The sequence below is a fragment of the Moschus berezovskii genome, chromosome 2 (genome assembly GCF_049115385.1).
Source record: "Moschus berezovskii isolate FMDL1 chromosome 2, NW_MosBer_1.0, whole genome shotgun sequence".
Taxonomy (NCBI): domain Eukaryota; kingdom Metazoa; phylum Chordata; class Mammalia; order Artiodactyla; family Moschidae; genus Moschus; species Moschus berezovskii.
In genome coordinates, this window is record NC_142461.1 from 115,066,432 (window position 1) to 115,081,401 (window position 14,970).

The 14,970-nt window shown below is 40.6% G+C and overlaps 1 protein-coding gene and 1 long non-coding RNA gene across 3 annotated transcripts in view; one reads left to right on the top strand and one right to left on the bottom strand.

Moving 5' to 3' along the window:
* Window positions 1-12,696, top strand: part of PDK1 (pyruvate dehydrogenase kinase 1) — a 50,694-nt gene extending 37,998 nt beyond the window's left edge. Inside the window, exons 10-11 of one of the 2 annotated variants that reach the window (XM_055397278.2) lie at window positions 3,302-3,415; window positions 6,209-12,696. In XM_055397278.2, the coding sequence (XP_055253253.2) occupies window positions 3,302-3,415; window positions 6,209-6,349 (255 nt within the window). In that variant the 3' untranslated portion in view covers window positions 6,350-12,696. The remainder of the gene's footprint in view (window positions 1-3,301; window positions 3,416-6,208) is intronic. The other variant, XM_055397279.2, reaches the window with a different exon arrangement.
* The window catches only part of LOC129537656 (uncharacterized), a 105,474-nt gene that overhangs the window by 2,262 nt on the left and 88,242 nt on the right, over window positions 1-14,970 (bottom strand). The window lies entirely within an intron of this gene.

The window sequence follows — 14,970 nt, forward strand, 5'->3', positions numbered from 1 at the left end:
TTTCCCCTAAATTTATAGTTTTCGAAATGCTTTTTTTTAAATGATAAGAGTTTTAGAGTTCTTATTGCCAAGCTTGATAGTGGTATGTCACTAGTTTCCATGTGGTAAACCACATTTTGATATACTGTTACTAATGTGAAGTCTAAATTACCAGCTTTACTAGTATTTGGTCAACACTGATTTAATCTTTAGTAATTTTTTTTCCCCTCAAGTACTTGTAATTAGAAAGACTACATATTTGAGGCTCAGAAGTAATACTAGAGTTCTAATCAATTTAATCGCCCCTGGCTCAAATAACAATTGTGTTGATGGCTTTAAAAAAAAAAAATCAGTTGCCTCTTTTCATGTTAGTAAGATTAGCTTTTGAATGGACTCAGTCCTGGTCCTCCAACCCCCAGAAAAGTGCTTTGTCAAATCTCTCACCCAAAACTCTTGTTCCAGGCTTTGAAGGTTCTCTGGCATATACCCTGGAGTTATTTTATAACATGATGAAAAACAGTCTAAGATGGGTTTATTTTAGATTCTTTCCTAGGAAGTCACTGAAAGGACTTCATTCAAACCGCACAGCACATTCTAGTTAAGCAGCACAGATTCTGTAGCTACAGCTGCAATACGGTTCATGTCTTACCAAACCTTTTAAATGATTGCTCTAGTTGAGATATGGGTAGGCATCCATGTGCCCAAGGACAGAAAAGGTCAAATAAACATGAGTATCTTCTTAGATTCTGATTTTACTCTAAGTGGACAAAAGGGATATGCTCCTTTTGTAGTAAACAAATTTTGTAGAATTTTTGTGGAGAGCAGCATAGAGTACTCGTCCAGACTCTAAATTTAAACTCTTTGCTCCATTCTCAGCTCTACCACATCCTAGCTGTCCAGCCTTGGGAATATTATTGACCCTTCAGTACCACAATTTCCCCGGCTCTAGAGATTGAATTATTGTGAAGATTGAGTTAATATATGTAAAAACATTTTTTAATAGTACCTGGCGCATAGTAAATGCTGTGTAAGTGTTGTTGCTTAGGATGCAAAATTTACGTGAATTTTTAAGAAAAACAGGAGGATTGACATGACAGAGGCTGCCCACACACCTACACAGCCTTCCCGAGGGTAAGCCTGTGGTTGGCCTTTTACAGAGCCTCTTTCTCCTGCTATTATGACTCCTTTGTAAGTGGACCAGTAAGCAAGCACTGGGGCAGCCATCAGGTCATACTGATTACTGAGAGCTACCTTCACGTGGGTGCCTTCAGGTGTGCATCTACATGGACGGAATGTCTTCATGCCGTAAGCCCGTTCAAAGAGGACTGCCCACATTTTCCTCTTCCTTGTCAGCTATCCAGTTTTGTTTCTTCCAAGTCTCTGACCGGCCAGCCCATTTGCCGCTGCCCATGGTTCATGTAGGTGTTCCACTTCGAGTTCCACCCACTGGTAGGATTTGCTTTCACTTCTGTCTTTCGGGCCTGGCCCTGAGAGAGGCTGTAATGACAGGGCAGTCCACTTTTGGCTGGTGTGGGACACTGTGCAGACCCAGCAGTGGGCCAAGCCCACGATGTTAGTTAGCATTAGTTAAATGAAAGTTAGTTCCTTCTAACTACTTACAGGGAAGCCTGAGGGGTCCACAAGTGTGTGGTTGAGGGAGAGGCAGTGATGAAGTAGATTGGGTACTACGGGATCCTGAGCCACCTGCTCATGCAGAAATGGAACCAGTTAATGTATCTGTCGGAGTCTCACTTGGAAAGAGATAGTTCAAATTATGATAATGCATGGAAGGCTTATCTATAAAGAGACAAATTACAGAAAGAGGGATGGGATAGTACAGGAATCCAGGCTAGCAGCAGCAGAGCTGTCAGCACCTGACCCGGGGAGGAGAAGCCAGCAGAACCCGGAAGGGAGTGTTACAGAGCAGCTGCTTACTCCCCAGGGCCTAGCCCACCCAGGAGAAGGGGATTATGACCCTGAATGTCTCCCTCCAAACTCCTACTGGGTTCCCCATTGGCTGGACACAGAAGCAGAGGGCACAGAAACCCACTTACTTCAATTCAGGTCAGCCTCCCAGGACAAGGAGAAATGTGGTGAATGGATAGTTTATTTGGAGGGACAAACAGAAACTCTGATTTAAAAAGTCAAGTAAAAAATGGTGGAGGTAGATAAGGCCAGAGCCTGGATTTGTTAATAGCACCGATTCCTGAATCTCATACACTCTTCACTAAACTATTATATGAAATGTCATTAAACACCTGAGTTGGTGATAAAAGACCTTTTTTTTTTGAAAATGCTTATCCAAATGTTCTGCTTAATATTAAAGAATTGATAGGATTTATACAGGTAAATGGAGAAGGCACTGGCAGCCCACTCCAGTACTCTTGCCTGGAAAATCCCATGGGTGGAGGAGCCTGGTAGGCCACAGTCCATGGGGTCGCTAAGAGTCGGGCACGACTGAGCAACTTCACTTTCACTTTTCACATTCATGCATTGGAGAAGGAAATGGCAACCCACTCCAGTGTTCCTGCCTGGAGAATTCCAGGAACGGGGGAGCCTGGTGGGCTGCTGTCTCTGGGGTCGCACAGAGTCGGACACAACTGAAGCGACTTAGCAGCAGCAGCATCCGGGTAAAGGCCGTTCCAGATACTGGGAACAGAATGAGCAGACACAGCTGTGAAAAATAACATGGTGTGCTTGAGGAACTTAGGAGCAGGAGGTTTACTTCAGCTAGACTGGAGAGTGGGAGGCACAGACCTGATCTGGTTAAATCTTGAAAGCTCTCTTTTAGAAGCTTGGATTTGGAGATGGTGAGGGTCGGTGGGTGTTGGGGTGCTTTGAAGATTTTTAAGTGGGGGAGATGACCTGTCAGTGAGTATTAAGAGAGTCCACCTATTAGGGATCTCTCCAGGTTCAGAACTCAGGCTGGAATTCATGGTATGAAGTCATGAGAGGTATCTGTTAGGTTGCCACCAGGTACTTTTTTACTCTTGCTCCTGAAAGAGAGAACATGTTTTAAATGATATTGCTGAAACCAGTATAGGGATACTCTGGAGCAGGCCAGTAAAGAAGAGAGAAGCATGCTTTTTCTAGGCCCCCACAGATTGTTTTATAGGAAAAAGAGGAATTTCAAATGACCAGAGGGAAGCCATATAATACAGTGCTCAACTAGGCTGCAGCTTGATCACTTTTACTACTTAGGTATTAACAGATCTTTTAGATGCAGGCTCTGATAGCCCTGGGATACTCTAGTAGCATTTATTTTAACTAGAAGTATTTCAGTGTGTGGCTTTCTGAGTAAACTTTCATTTTTCTCAAACAGGCTGGTTTTGGTTATGGATTGCCCATATCACGCCTTTATGCTCAGTATTTCCAAGGAGACCTAAAGCTCTATTCCCTAGAGGGCTATGGGACAGATGCAGTCATTTACATTAAGGTAAAGACCATAGTCTTTTGGACTTAGTGATACTTCTGGACTTTTTGATTGTAAGATACCAGTATTTAACTGTAATGAGACTTTCTTCTACCTCATGCTATTAAAATACAAACATATGTGTTTTTTTGTTTTTTTTTTTAACAAGGATCTCATCTGTTTTGACAAAAGATCTCTTTGTGGGAAAGAAATGCTCTTACCCATAGTGATCTGGACTATGATTGTTAGTAGAAGAAAAATTGGGTTAAAGTGGGCAGTCAAAAAGTTATGTTAAAGTTAAATTTGTAATTTAAGATGCATGAACGGACATTGATTGACCAGTCTTTGATATACTTGCTGAGGCCTTTCATTTGCATATGGGTCTTCAGATTGAAGTTTTAATTGTCTTTCTTACAGAAGCTATACCTACAATACATTGTTTTGGTTTCTTTAATCAAAGAAACAGCCAAGTGCATAATCATTACTGATTTTTATGCGGTTCCTTACAGTTGTCTTCTCTTCTTTGACAGCAGTTTTTATATAACTTTCCTTTATGAGTCTTTATGAAACGTCATCTTAGTTTTCAGAGAACCTTCCCCCCATGCCACCCCTACATTTTTGTGTGCTTTGTTAAAAACAATGCTTAGATTAAATTACAGTGACAGATTTAAGTATATTAACAAATTTAGGAACAATTACAGGTGACCCTTGGTAGGCATATAGCTTACCTGGTGGAAGCAGACTTACCTGGAATGTTCCGTGTGTTTATCTGACACATCAGTGTATATTACAGGGATAGAAAGCCCTCAGCTCCACCAGTGTGCTAGATTGGTTCAGCAGCAGACTGGTGTTAGGTACCTCTATTTTTAATGACTCTAGTTACTCTTATTCTGGCCACTAGATGGCACCTATTTGATAGGAAATGCTGAAGACTTTACATTAGAAAAAGTTAATTTGTCTGAAAATGTTAAGTTCTTTGAAGATAATAGTTTTCTTTCTTAACCATCTCAATTGTGAGGAACTTAAAAATATTGCCTTCATGTTGCCCTTTTTATCATCAAATATAATGTTTTTGTTTGTTTTAGTTATAGATCAAGGAGTTGTGGCAGTTCTGGCATGAAAAAATATAAGTATAGGTGAAAGATTTTTAGCTCCATTTTGGAAAAAAATAGAATACAGGAGGTCTTCCAGAATAATTAAAAATAAAGTCCTTCCTTACCATTATTGGAATGAAACTTCTAGTTTAATATTTTCTACATCTTAGGGAATACCTTTTGCTTAAAGTTGAACTCTTAACAACATATCCCAATTTGAAGATAATGAGGAATGTAGTTTATCTCAGTGATACACAGGAAGCTGAAATAGAACAGTGACTTAATGGTGATAATGTTGGAAACATGAAATTACAGTCTACCCTTTATATCCCCGAGTTCTGCATCCATAGATCCAAGCATGAATCAAAAATATTTGAAGAAAAAAAATACCAGAACGTTGCAAAAAGTAAAACTTGATTTTCTTGCACATCAGCAACTGTTTACATAATATTTATTGAATTTGTATAGCACTAACATTATATGAGCTATTGTAGTTAATCTTGAGATGATTTAAAGTGTGCAGATACTGCAGTGTTTTATGTAAGGGACTTGAGCATCAGCAGATTGTGGTATCCATGTGGGATTGGGAGTGATGCCGAGGGTCAGCTGTGCATGATGTGGAAATCACATATGCTGTAACTAAAATTGGTGACTTTAATGGTAGGAAAGGACACAGGCTCAAACCTAGATTTCATTAAATGCTTTTCAGTTCAGTACAGTCGCTCAGTCTTGTCCGACTCTCCGCGACCCCATGAATCACAGCATGCCAGGCCTCCCTGTCCATCACCAACTCCCGGAGTTCACTCAAACTCATGTCCACAGAGTTGGTGATGCCATCCAGCCATCTCATTCTCCGTCGTCCCCTTCTCCTCCCGCCCCCAACCTTTCCCAGCATCAGAGTCTTTTCCAGTGAGTCAACTCGTCCCATGAGGTGGCCAAAGTATTGCAGTTTCAGCTTTAGCATCAGTCCTTCCAATGAACACCCAGGATTGATCTCCTTTAGAATGGACTGGTTGGATGTCCTTGCAGTCCAAGGGACTCTCAAGAGTCTTCTCCAACACCACAGTTCAAAAGCATCAATTCTTCGGCGATCAGCTTTCTTCACAGTCCAACTCTCACATCCATACATGACCATGGGAAAAACCATAGCCTTGACTAGACGGACCTTGGTTGGCAAAGTAATGTCTCTGCTTTTTAATATGCTATCTAGGCTGGTCATAACTTTCCTTCCAAGGAGTAAGCGTCTTTTAATTTCATGGCTGCAATCAGCATCTGCAGTGATTTTGGAGCCCCAAAAAATAAAGTCTGACACTGTTTCCACTGTTTTTCCATCTATTACATATATTAAGGTACCTATGTGAATTTTTACGCTTTTACACTTTTTCAGCTTCTGTTGAAAATGAACTTCTGTTGATCAAATTTTATAAGAATGTCTATGACACCTGTGTAAAACTCCAAACCAGCAACTTCTAGGCTTGTTAGAGAATTACTGCATGCAATAAACTCAAGATGCACTAAGCAGTTGCCATAAGCTTTTAGTAAGTAACACGTTTCAAGTGTGTGCTCTATTTTAAAATGTATGTAGATGGTTTTATGATTGATAAAATACAAATCCAATATAGAGTATGGTTTAATTTGTAGTAAACTTTTTGCCATTGTAGATTTTTCTCAAATAATGGATTCCCCAAACAGTGCCTGACTTAGTTTCTGCTTTTCCTCTCAGGCTCTGTCAACAGAATCAATAGAAAGACTCCCGGTGTATAACAAAGCTGCCTGGAAGCATTACAACACCAACCACGAGGCTGATGACTGGTGTGTCCCCAGCAGAGAACCAAAAGACATGACGACATTCCGCAGTGCCTAGACACACTTGGGACCCCTGGAAAAATCCCGATGTGGCTTTTTATTAAATTTGGAAGGGGTGGTATCAGAACTACATTATACCAAATACTTCATGTGTCGTGTTCACAGTTAACTATTTGGATAGGTAGCAGAGGTGGAAGATGAATTTCATTTACACTTACTTGTAAAGGACGAAGTTGTACCGATTTTACACCTATATTTTCACAGTTAATTGAACATATTTTTAAGCAACAGTAGTTTTGGTCAACTTTCTCTTTATGGTAGACTTCAGAAGTGTGAAAGTCTGCATTTCTACAGGAAGCCGTGTGGTTGTTTTTTAAAAAATACTTTTATGTCTGCTAGAAACAGTTCCTTAATACTGAGTAGCTGGTTAGCCATCTTTCTGTTTTAGAGGAGTTCTGCCAGATTTTATTTAGTAACAACAGATGCAATAAGAATGATCTCAGACCGCGATTAAGGCAGCAAACAGGCGCCCTGCAAGTGTAGAACCAGCCACCTTTCAGCACCTACATGCATTGTCTTCACTCTGAAGTTAACTCATCATTTTTTAATTTTATTGCAAAGGATTGTAATGACTAGTTTCCTACGGAGTTAAGCCAAGATCATGGGCAGTCAACTTTGAATGTGCTTATGATTAATGCAGTGGGAAATTCTTGTACTAAAAATGACCAGCTGCTAAAATTCTAAATTGAATTTAAGAAATTGAGGGCAAAACATTGAGTCCTCGAAACTATACTAATGATTGTTGAGATTACCTGGGGGAGCTTTTGAGGTTTTTCTGGGTCCTGATCTAGACATACAGAATCAGACTGTAGCCATAGTCCAGAAATCTCAATTTTTACACTTCCTAGATGAGTCTGATGCCTTGCCTAATTAGAAAGTCACACTTTTAAGTGAGTAACGATGATACCACATTTGCTAAAGCAACAGATCTTTAGGTTTTGGTTTTCATCTATGGAAAGGTCGGACTCCTGGACTCTAAGAGACACAAAATGTTGTAATTAGAAGCATAATTAGAAGCAGGAGACAGGTTGACAACAGGAGGAGAGTCATGGAACCAAAGGATTAAAACTATAAATGCACAAGTATTGACAAAAAACATGTTATAAAACTTATCTATCTATATACTTTATCAGGATATCTATACCTCATCAGGAAAGAAAGTCACCTTGGGCTTATCACAAAAATCATTTGCATTCATATGGTAATTTGTAGTATACAGATTTTTGGTATATCTGGTATATAATGATAACTCTGTCAGGCTTAAGAAATACCAAACAGGTGGTATCATCTTCGTTTTGAGACTCAGAGTATGGCCCAAAGCTGCCCTGATGGAGTCAGGTCTCACGCAATATCTGCCAATCCCTGTCAGCCACCTAGCCTAGGAGACAGGATGCTGCGAGACTTAAGTTGTTAGTCTTCCCTCATCTTTTAAGGTGACAGGGAAATACATTGAGAATAAATTTTAAAGCAAGATTTTAAATGTTTAAAGAACAGCTATAATACTTAAATGGGGAAATTTATCTGGAAAATACAAGTTGAAACACCTCATTCTCAAAAGGATTATGTAAGCTTAACAATTCTACACAGATTTGTAAATGGGAAGGGGTTAAAGGGCTGTTAGCCCCGGACCCTTAGGTAAGAAAGGAGGATCTTGAAGCTCTGGGGGTGTGGGGTTTGCCTGGGGCTGATTAGCTAATGTGACCGAAAGTTGGGAAAAGATCTTTGACCTGTTACTCCTTAATTATGCATTTTATGAGAAACAATAGGATATGCCAGTGGATGATTTATATTAGTTCAATGTGTTAAAATTTTTTAGCTTAAAATTACACTTTTCTTGCAGTGATGAAATATTTTAAAATCCTCTGAATCAAAGTGTTCCCTTTCTTTCCTAAATGAAACATTTGTACAGCTGACATAAACTTGATATTTTTATTTATGAAACCAACCCCCCCAACACACACAAAGAGAAAATTTCCCTATTTAAGAGATAAGAGGTGTTTTCAAAGAAGTGAAACCTTTTCCTTTTTAGCTTCTTTTTAAGGTTTTTTACTTTGTTACTTGGTTAAGTGACAGAAAATTACATACAAAAGTATTTGGGGAGGGGGATGCTTTCTCCTAGTTGGTTTTAAATTACTGTGCTACCTGAGGAGTTTTTTACAGTCTTATACTCTCTTTCCCACCAGCATTTAGTATGATGCTATGTAGATTTTTAAAATATACCGAAGGGTAAGAAGTGATACTAAGTGATTTTTGTAACCTGGGCATTTAATGAGTGTGCCAACATTTTTTAGGAAGAATCACAAAAAAAATATTCTGCCCTATAATTAAAATATTAGCTGGTTTTAGATGTCTTCATACTTAACAGTAATCACTTTCTTGCACTGTGAAGTTTTACATGAAGATGTTGAAGTGGCAGTCTACCCTATTATTTTTTATAAAATGTTTTGTGTATGGCAATAAATTGAAAACATGGATCAACTCTTCTCCTGAAAATAAAGTGACCCAATTTAGGTTTTTAAAATTATAATTGTTTTAAAAATAAAGGTCTCTTTCCTCATCAAGAGTTAGCATTTTGTAAATATACAAGAAGTTGCAGGTAGGTGGCTCATACTGCCCCTCACTACGCTTGGTAGAGGAAGTGTTTTGAACTGAGATTTCCAACGTGTGTATTATGATGGCAAGAGCAAGTGGTAGAGTTTGTATGGTTTGAGTTATGCTAGATTTCCTTTATTCACATCTGCAGATGACTAACTTAGTATGTAAACGAACATCTTCTGCCATGTGATTTTTTTAAGAGGTTATGTGAGTGTACATTTTGAATAACTTTTCACAGCATAAGTATATAGGAAAAGGCTTAATTTAACCAGCATTGCCCTCTGTTTGTGCCAGCTGCCAAGTTAAGAATTAAACTCCTTTAATCCAAGATAGGTCCCTGCCCCATTCCTGATTGATGGGATATGACCGACCATCAATCTTCCCTTCATTGTTGAAACCAACAAGTTCCATAATAGGACTGTGTAAGTAAAGACCAGGGAAAAGACTACTAGTGTTATGGTCCCTTTGTGGCCTTGTGAGCAGCCAATCGAAAAAGAAGCCAAAAAACAAGCCAACCGACTTCAACTTGTACCTTCAGTTACTGTGCCATAACTGTGAAGTTTTAACAGATGAGTAATGAGAGTTGTGTTATGCTGGTTTGCCAACAGCTTTTCTTGAAGAAACTTTTTTTCAGCATACTGTATATGATTAATTTCTGGCCCCCCAAATGAATTTTCTTATAGCGAAACCCAGTGCACTTGAAAAAATACGGTGTGAAGAACTTTATATATATCAAAAAAGAACACGCCACTGGTTTGCTTGGTCCTGGCATTCTTAAACTACTGCACCTTTTGTTCTACTTACACATTTGGAGAGAATTAGGCCTATCATACCACACACTCTGCACATTCCTTCAGCAGTCATTAACCATAGGCTTCTAACAGAGGCAAGAATGCCAGTTTTTGAAAATTGTGTAACATGAGATTTAGTCTGTATTCATTATATGCATGTGCTTGTCAAATAGTAAACAATATATTATCATCATTATTATTACTATTAACACTTTTACTCACTGGTGCCAATATTATAATTAGTCCATCTATATAACATTCGGAACAGAGGTTCCATTTTAATGGAGTGTGGAATGTGTTTCTAAGTCCCTTCATCCTGGGGCAAGATTGCCAGTTTTTGCTGCAAAACTTGTCTTTTCTTGTCTTGGAAAAGCTGTTATTTATACTGAGGAATAGTGACAGCTATCTTTTACTTTGTTAGGAGATTTTTAAGCAAAACTATACAATGTTCATCCCAGTAAGGTCAACCAGAGAACTTCCATTTGAATGTTACATTCACTCAGTTATTTTCTGTGAGTCAAGACAAATCAAGACAATATATTGTCAGCACTTCAAAACTATAAAATTCCTATACCACAAAAAATTTCAGGCCAATATCACCGATGAACCTAGACACAAAAATAATCAAAATACTAACCAATAAAAGCCAACAGTGTATTAAAAGGGTCATACATCATGATCAAGTGGGCTTTATCCCAAGGGGGCAAAAATTCTTTAATACCCACAAATGGATCAGTATGATACACCACATCAACAAACTGGAACAGTTAAAACAATATGATCCTCTCAGTAGATGCAGGGAAGTTTCCCAAAATTCAACGCCCATCTATGATAAAACTCCAGAACATGGACATAGAGGGAATATACCTCAACATGATAAAGACCATAGATGACAAGCCCACAGCTAACATCATTCTCAGTGGTGCAAAGCCAAAAGCATATTCTCTGAGATCAGGAACAAGACAAGGAGGTCTGTTGTTGCCACTTTTATTCAACCTAGTTTCGGAAGTCCTAGCCACAGCAGTCAGAGAGGCAAGAAAGGGACTCCAAAGTGGAAAAGAAGTAAAACTTAATTTTCATAGATGACATGATGGTATACATAGAAAATTTTAAAGATGCTGCTGCTGCTGCTAAGTCACTTCAGTCGTGTCCGACTCTGTGTGACCCCATAGACGGAAGCCCACCAGGCTCTCCCGACCCTGGGATTCTCCAGGCAAGGACACCAGGAAGCTATTAGAGCTAATCAATGAATCTGATAAAGCCAACCCTCTCTAGCAAATTAAATTCTAGAGAAAAAGTTCGCTTTCATCTCAAAAGGGACCCTCAGTGACTGACAAAATAACCAGTAGGAGCAATCATTAGATTGTTCATTTTCTGTGGTGCACAGCTGACCTTGATTATTGTGACTGGGTCCCAATATGTCTTCACAAGGACTTAGTTAACCAGTGCGAAGGTAGAGCTAAGTCCTTGTAAGCGACGCCCGTCAAGCTTTAATGTACATGTGAATCACCTGGAAATCTTGGTAAAACAGATTCTCATTCAGCAGGTCTGCAATGGAGTCTGAGATTCTACATTTCTAACAAGCTTCTCGGTGATACTGATCCTGCTGATCCATAGACCACACTTTGAATAGCAGGAGTTTTAAAGCCTGTGGGATAAACTGCTCAGCATCCAAAAGGACCAACTGGAGAGGTTAAACTGGTTGAAGTATGAGTAGGGAGTCAGATATAGCTAGTAATTTGATTCTTAGAGTGTTAAGACGGAGAAGGCAATGGCACCCCAACTCCAGTACTCTTGCCTGGAAAATCCCATGGACAGAGGAGACTGGAAGGCTGTAGTCCATGGGGTCGCTGAGGGTCGGACATGACTGAGCGACTTCACTTTCACGCATTGGAGAAGGAAATGGCAACCCACTCCAGTGTTCTTGCCTGGAGAATCCCAGGGACAGGAGAGCCTGGTGGGCTGCCGTCTATGGGGTCACACACAGTCGGACACGACTGAAGTGACTTAGCAGCAACAGCAGAGTGTTAAGAAGGGCTAGGAGTGATCCATTCCTGATATCTGGAGTACTTAGTGGGGGCATACCCATGAGCTTGAAGTCCTATTTCTATTTGTTAACTTATTTTTGGTGAAATCTCAGTTTTAAGGATCTTAAAAGTCCCAGTTAATACAAGGAAGTGATACTCGTGTGTAATGTTTATCTTCATATCCACTTCATAGGAGGGTCATGGGAGATAACAGCAAATAATAGCAGCTCCACTAACATCCCGTTATCTTCTGGTGGTGGTAAGCATGGACCCAGTCCTGAAAGCTGTGTCACTTTTCAGCAATGATGGGGCAAAGAGAACTTGGGATGGCCCCTTGAGCAAGGTCCAAGGGATCCTTCCTCTGGTGACCCTAGATGGTGAACCATTCTCCAGGATGTGTGTCTTGGAATAACTCATCAAAGTCAGCTAGTAATACCTCATATCTGTGACTGGAGCACTTCATTAGAATTTTTTAATAATGCAGCAGATGATTGCAATGATTTAGCATAATCAAATACATGACTATCCTGTAAGTAGGTAACTGCTACGGAGAAGGCAATGGCAAGCCACTCCAGTACTCTTGCCTAGAAAATCCCATGGATGGAGGAGCCTGGTGGGCTGCAGTCCGTGGGGTCGCTGGGGGTTGGACACGACTGAGTGACTTCACTTTCACGCATTGGAGAAGAAAATGGCAACCCACTCCAGTGTTCTTGCCTGGAGAATCCCAGGGACGGGGGAGCCTGGTGGGCTTCCATCTATGGGGTCACACAGAGTCGGACATGACTGAAGTGACTTAGCAGCAGCAGCAGCAGGTAACTGCTAAGGGTATAGTAAAGGAAATTTTGTTTATAATTTGGTTAGAAAACTGATGCCCTTGTCACTATTAATGGGAAAAGATATTAAAATCACTATCTGGGAAATTCCTACTGAGATTTTGGTTGTGATGTGTTAAATTTGTAGATCAATATGGGGAAAATTTACTTCTTAACAATATTGATACTTTCAGTCTATGAACATAATATGTCTCAATTTATTTAGATTGATTTTGGTTCCTTTCAGTGTTTCGTAGTTTTCAGCGTACAGATTCTGAACATATTTCATTAGAATTAAACATAAGTATTTAATTTTTGGAGCCATTATAAATATCCTTTAAAAATCTTTTTCTTTCCAGTTGTTCATTGCTTATACATTTCACCCTTCGAATCTCAAGTATGCCCCCTCAAAACAAATCATGGCTTCTGGGGTTTTACTGAGGACTAGACATAGCAGAATAAGATGGTTCCATCTGTGTTGACTTGGTCCTTGATGTAGGTCATAATTGAGTAAATGGCAGCCTGTCCAATCTAATGTTGGGCTGCCATGAACTTGACCTTGCCTTTCTTTCTAGCCCTCTCCACCTAGACTACTGGTTGTTTACTTCACTTGGGAGGGGTAAACAGTACCATTTTGCTGTCTCACCCCAGGGCTATTTGAATTTTCTTGTCTTGTGCCACAATCTGGTGTGATCAGACTACTTTTCTAGTTCTGCTTTAACTGAGAATCGAGGTTTATACTGATTATGTCCTTATCCAAGCATCATCTGGGGCACTCATCTCTGATACCCTCTGCCACTCATCTCCAAAATGACAGACAGGAGACGACATTATTAAGCAATTATAAGAGGTTCAAGGTTTCAGCCTAGACCCTATGAGCCAGATTATACTCCGTGTGAGCATAAAATTCTATATTGTTATAGATATAAAGCCACTTAGGGGAGGGAGCATGAAGATGGTGCAGTGGGAGGACCTCGAGCTCACCTACCCCCATAAACCCATCAAAAATACACCTCCATGTACAACAATTCTCTCATAAGACCAATTGAAAACGCAAAAGACCACTTACGCAACCAAAGCTGAAACAAGATTTTCGTGTAACTGGATAGGACCCAAAAATAAAAGGCATCAGGTTGGGATCAGCACCCCTGGAAGGGATCTGTGAAGCAGGGAAGGTCCACATGGGCAGGCTCTCACCCTGGGGAGCCCCCTTGCCTGCTGGGAGGTCTGTGGGTCAGAGAAGCTGGAGTGGCCCGGACTCTGCTTGCAAGGCGTGTGTACATGTCGCCTTGCTAGCAGTCGGAGTGGAGAGAGACCAGTGCTGACAGCTGTCACCTCACCACCCTTCTCAGTCCCAGAGGTGTGTGGAGCAGGGCAGCTAGAATGTAGAGCAGGTAGACATTAAATCTCCAGCAGAGAGGCCCTGGGATAGGACTCTGTCTAATTGTGTGGAGACAGCCTGGAGGGCCTGGGGTGTGGTTCAGGCTGAACCTCAGAGCCCCATGTCAGCACATGCACAGGGGGACAGGTCTAGCTTTGGAACCCACTGTCAGCGCACGTGGTGGGGGATTTTGTCAGCCCACACACAGGGCAGTGCCATACATATCTCTGGGCAGACAGTCTCTGGAGAGGAATATATAGTGGTTTGTTTCCCAGTGGGAGCTCTCCAGTGCCACCCACCCCACACTGTAACTTGAGGCCAGATCTGGGGTGGACAGGTCTTGGGAGAGGCCTGTGTGCAGGCAGCTTAAGTCCCAAGTGGTAGCACAATCACCTCCATTCCTGCAACCACAGCAGCCGGGCCCTAGCACCAGCCCACTCCACGCTATAGCTGACACGTTTGCGGCTTTTCTCTGTTGAGTATCATGTTGGCTATGTGTCTGAGGCCATATGACACCAAAGGAAACCATCAACAAGACAACCTATATAATGGGAGAGAATACTTGCAAATGATGCAACCAACAAGTGGTTAATATCCGAACAGCTCAAATGATTCAATATCAAAAAACCCAACCTAGTCACAAAACGAGCAGAAGACCCAGACAGACATTTCTCCAAAGACCACCTACAGATAGCCAACAGACACATGAAAAGACACTTGACATCACTAATTATTAGAGAAATGGAAGTCGAAACCACAATGATGGATCACATAACACTGACCTGAATGGCTATCAAAAAAAATCTACAAGTAATTAGATGCCGGAGAGGGTATGGGGAAAAGGAACCCTTGTACATTGTTGGTTGGAATGTAAATTGTTGCAGCCACTGTGGAAAACAGCATGGAGGGTCCTTAAAAAACTAAAAATAGAGCTACCATATTATCTAGCAATCCCAACCCCAGGCGTACATCCAGAGAAAACTCTCATTCTCTAACTTGAAAAGACACATGCA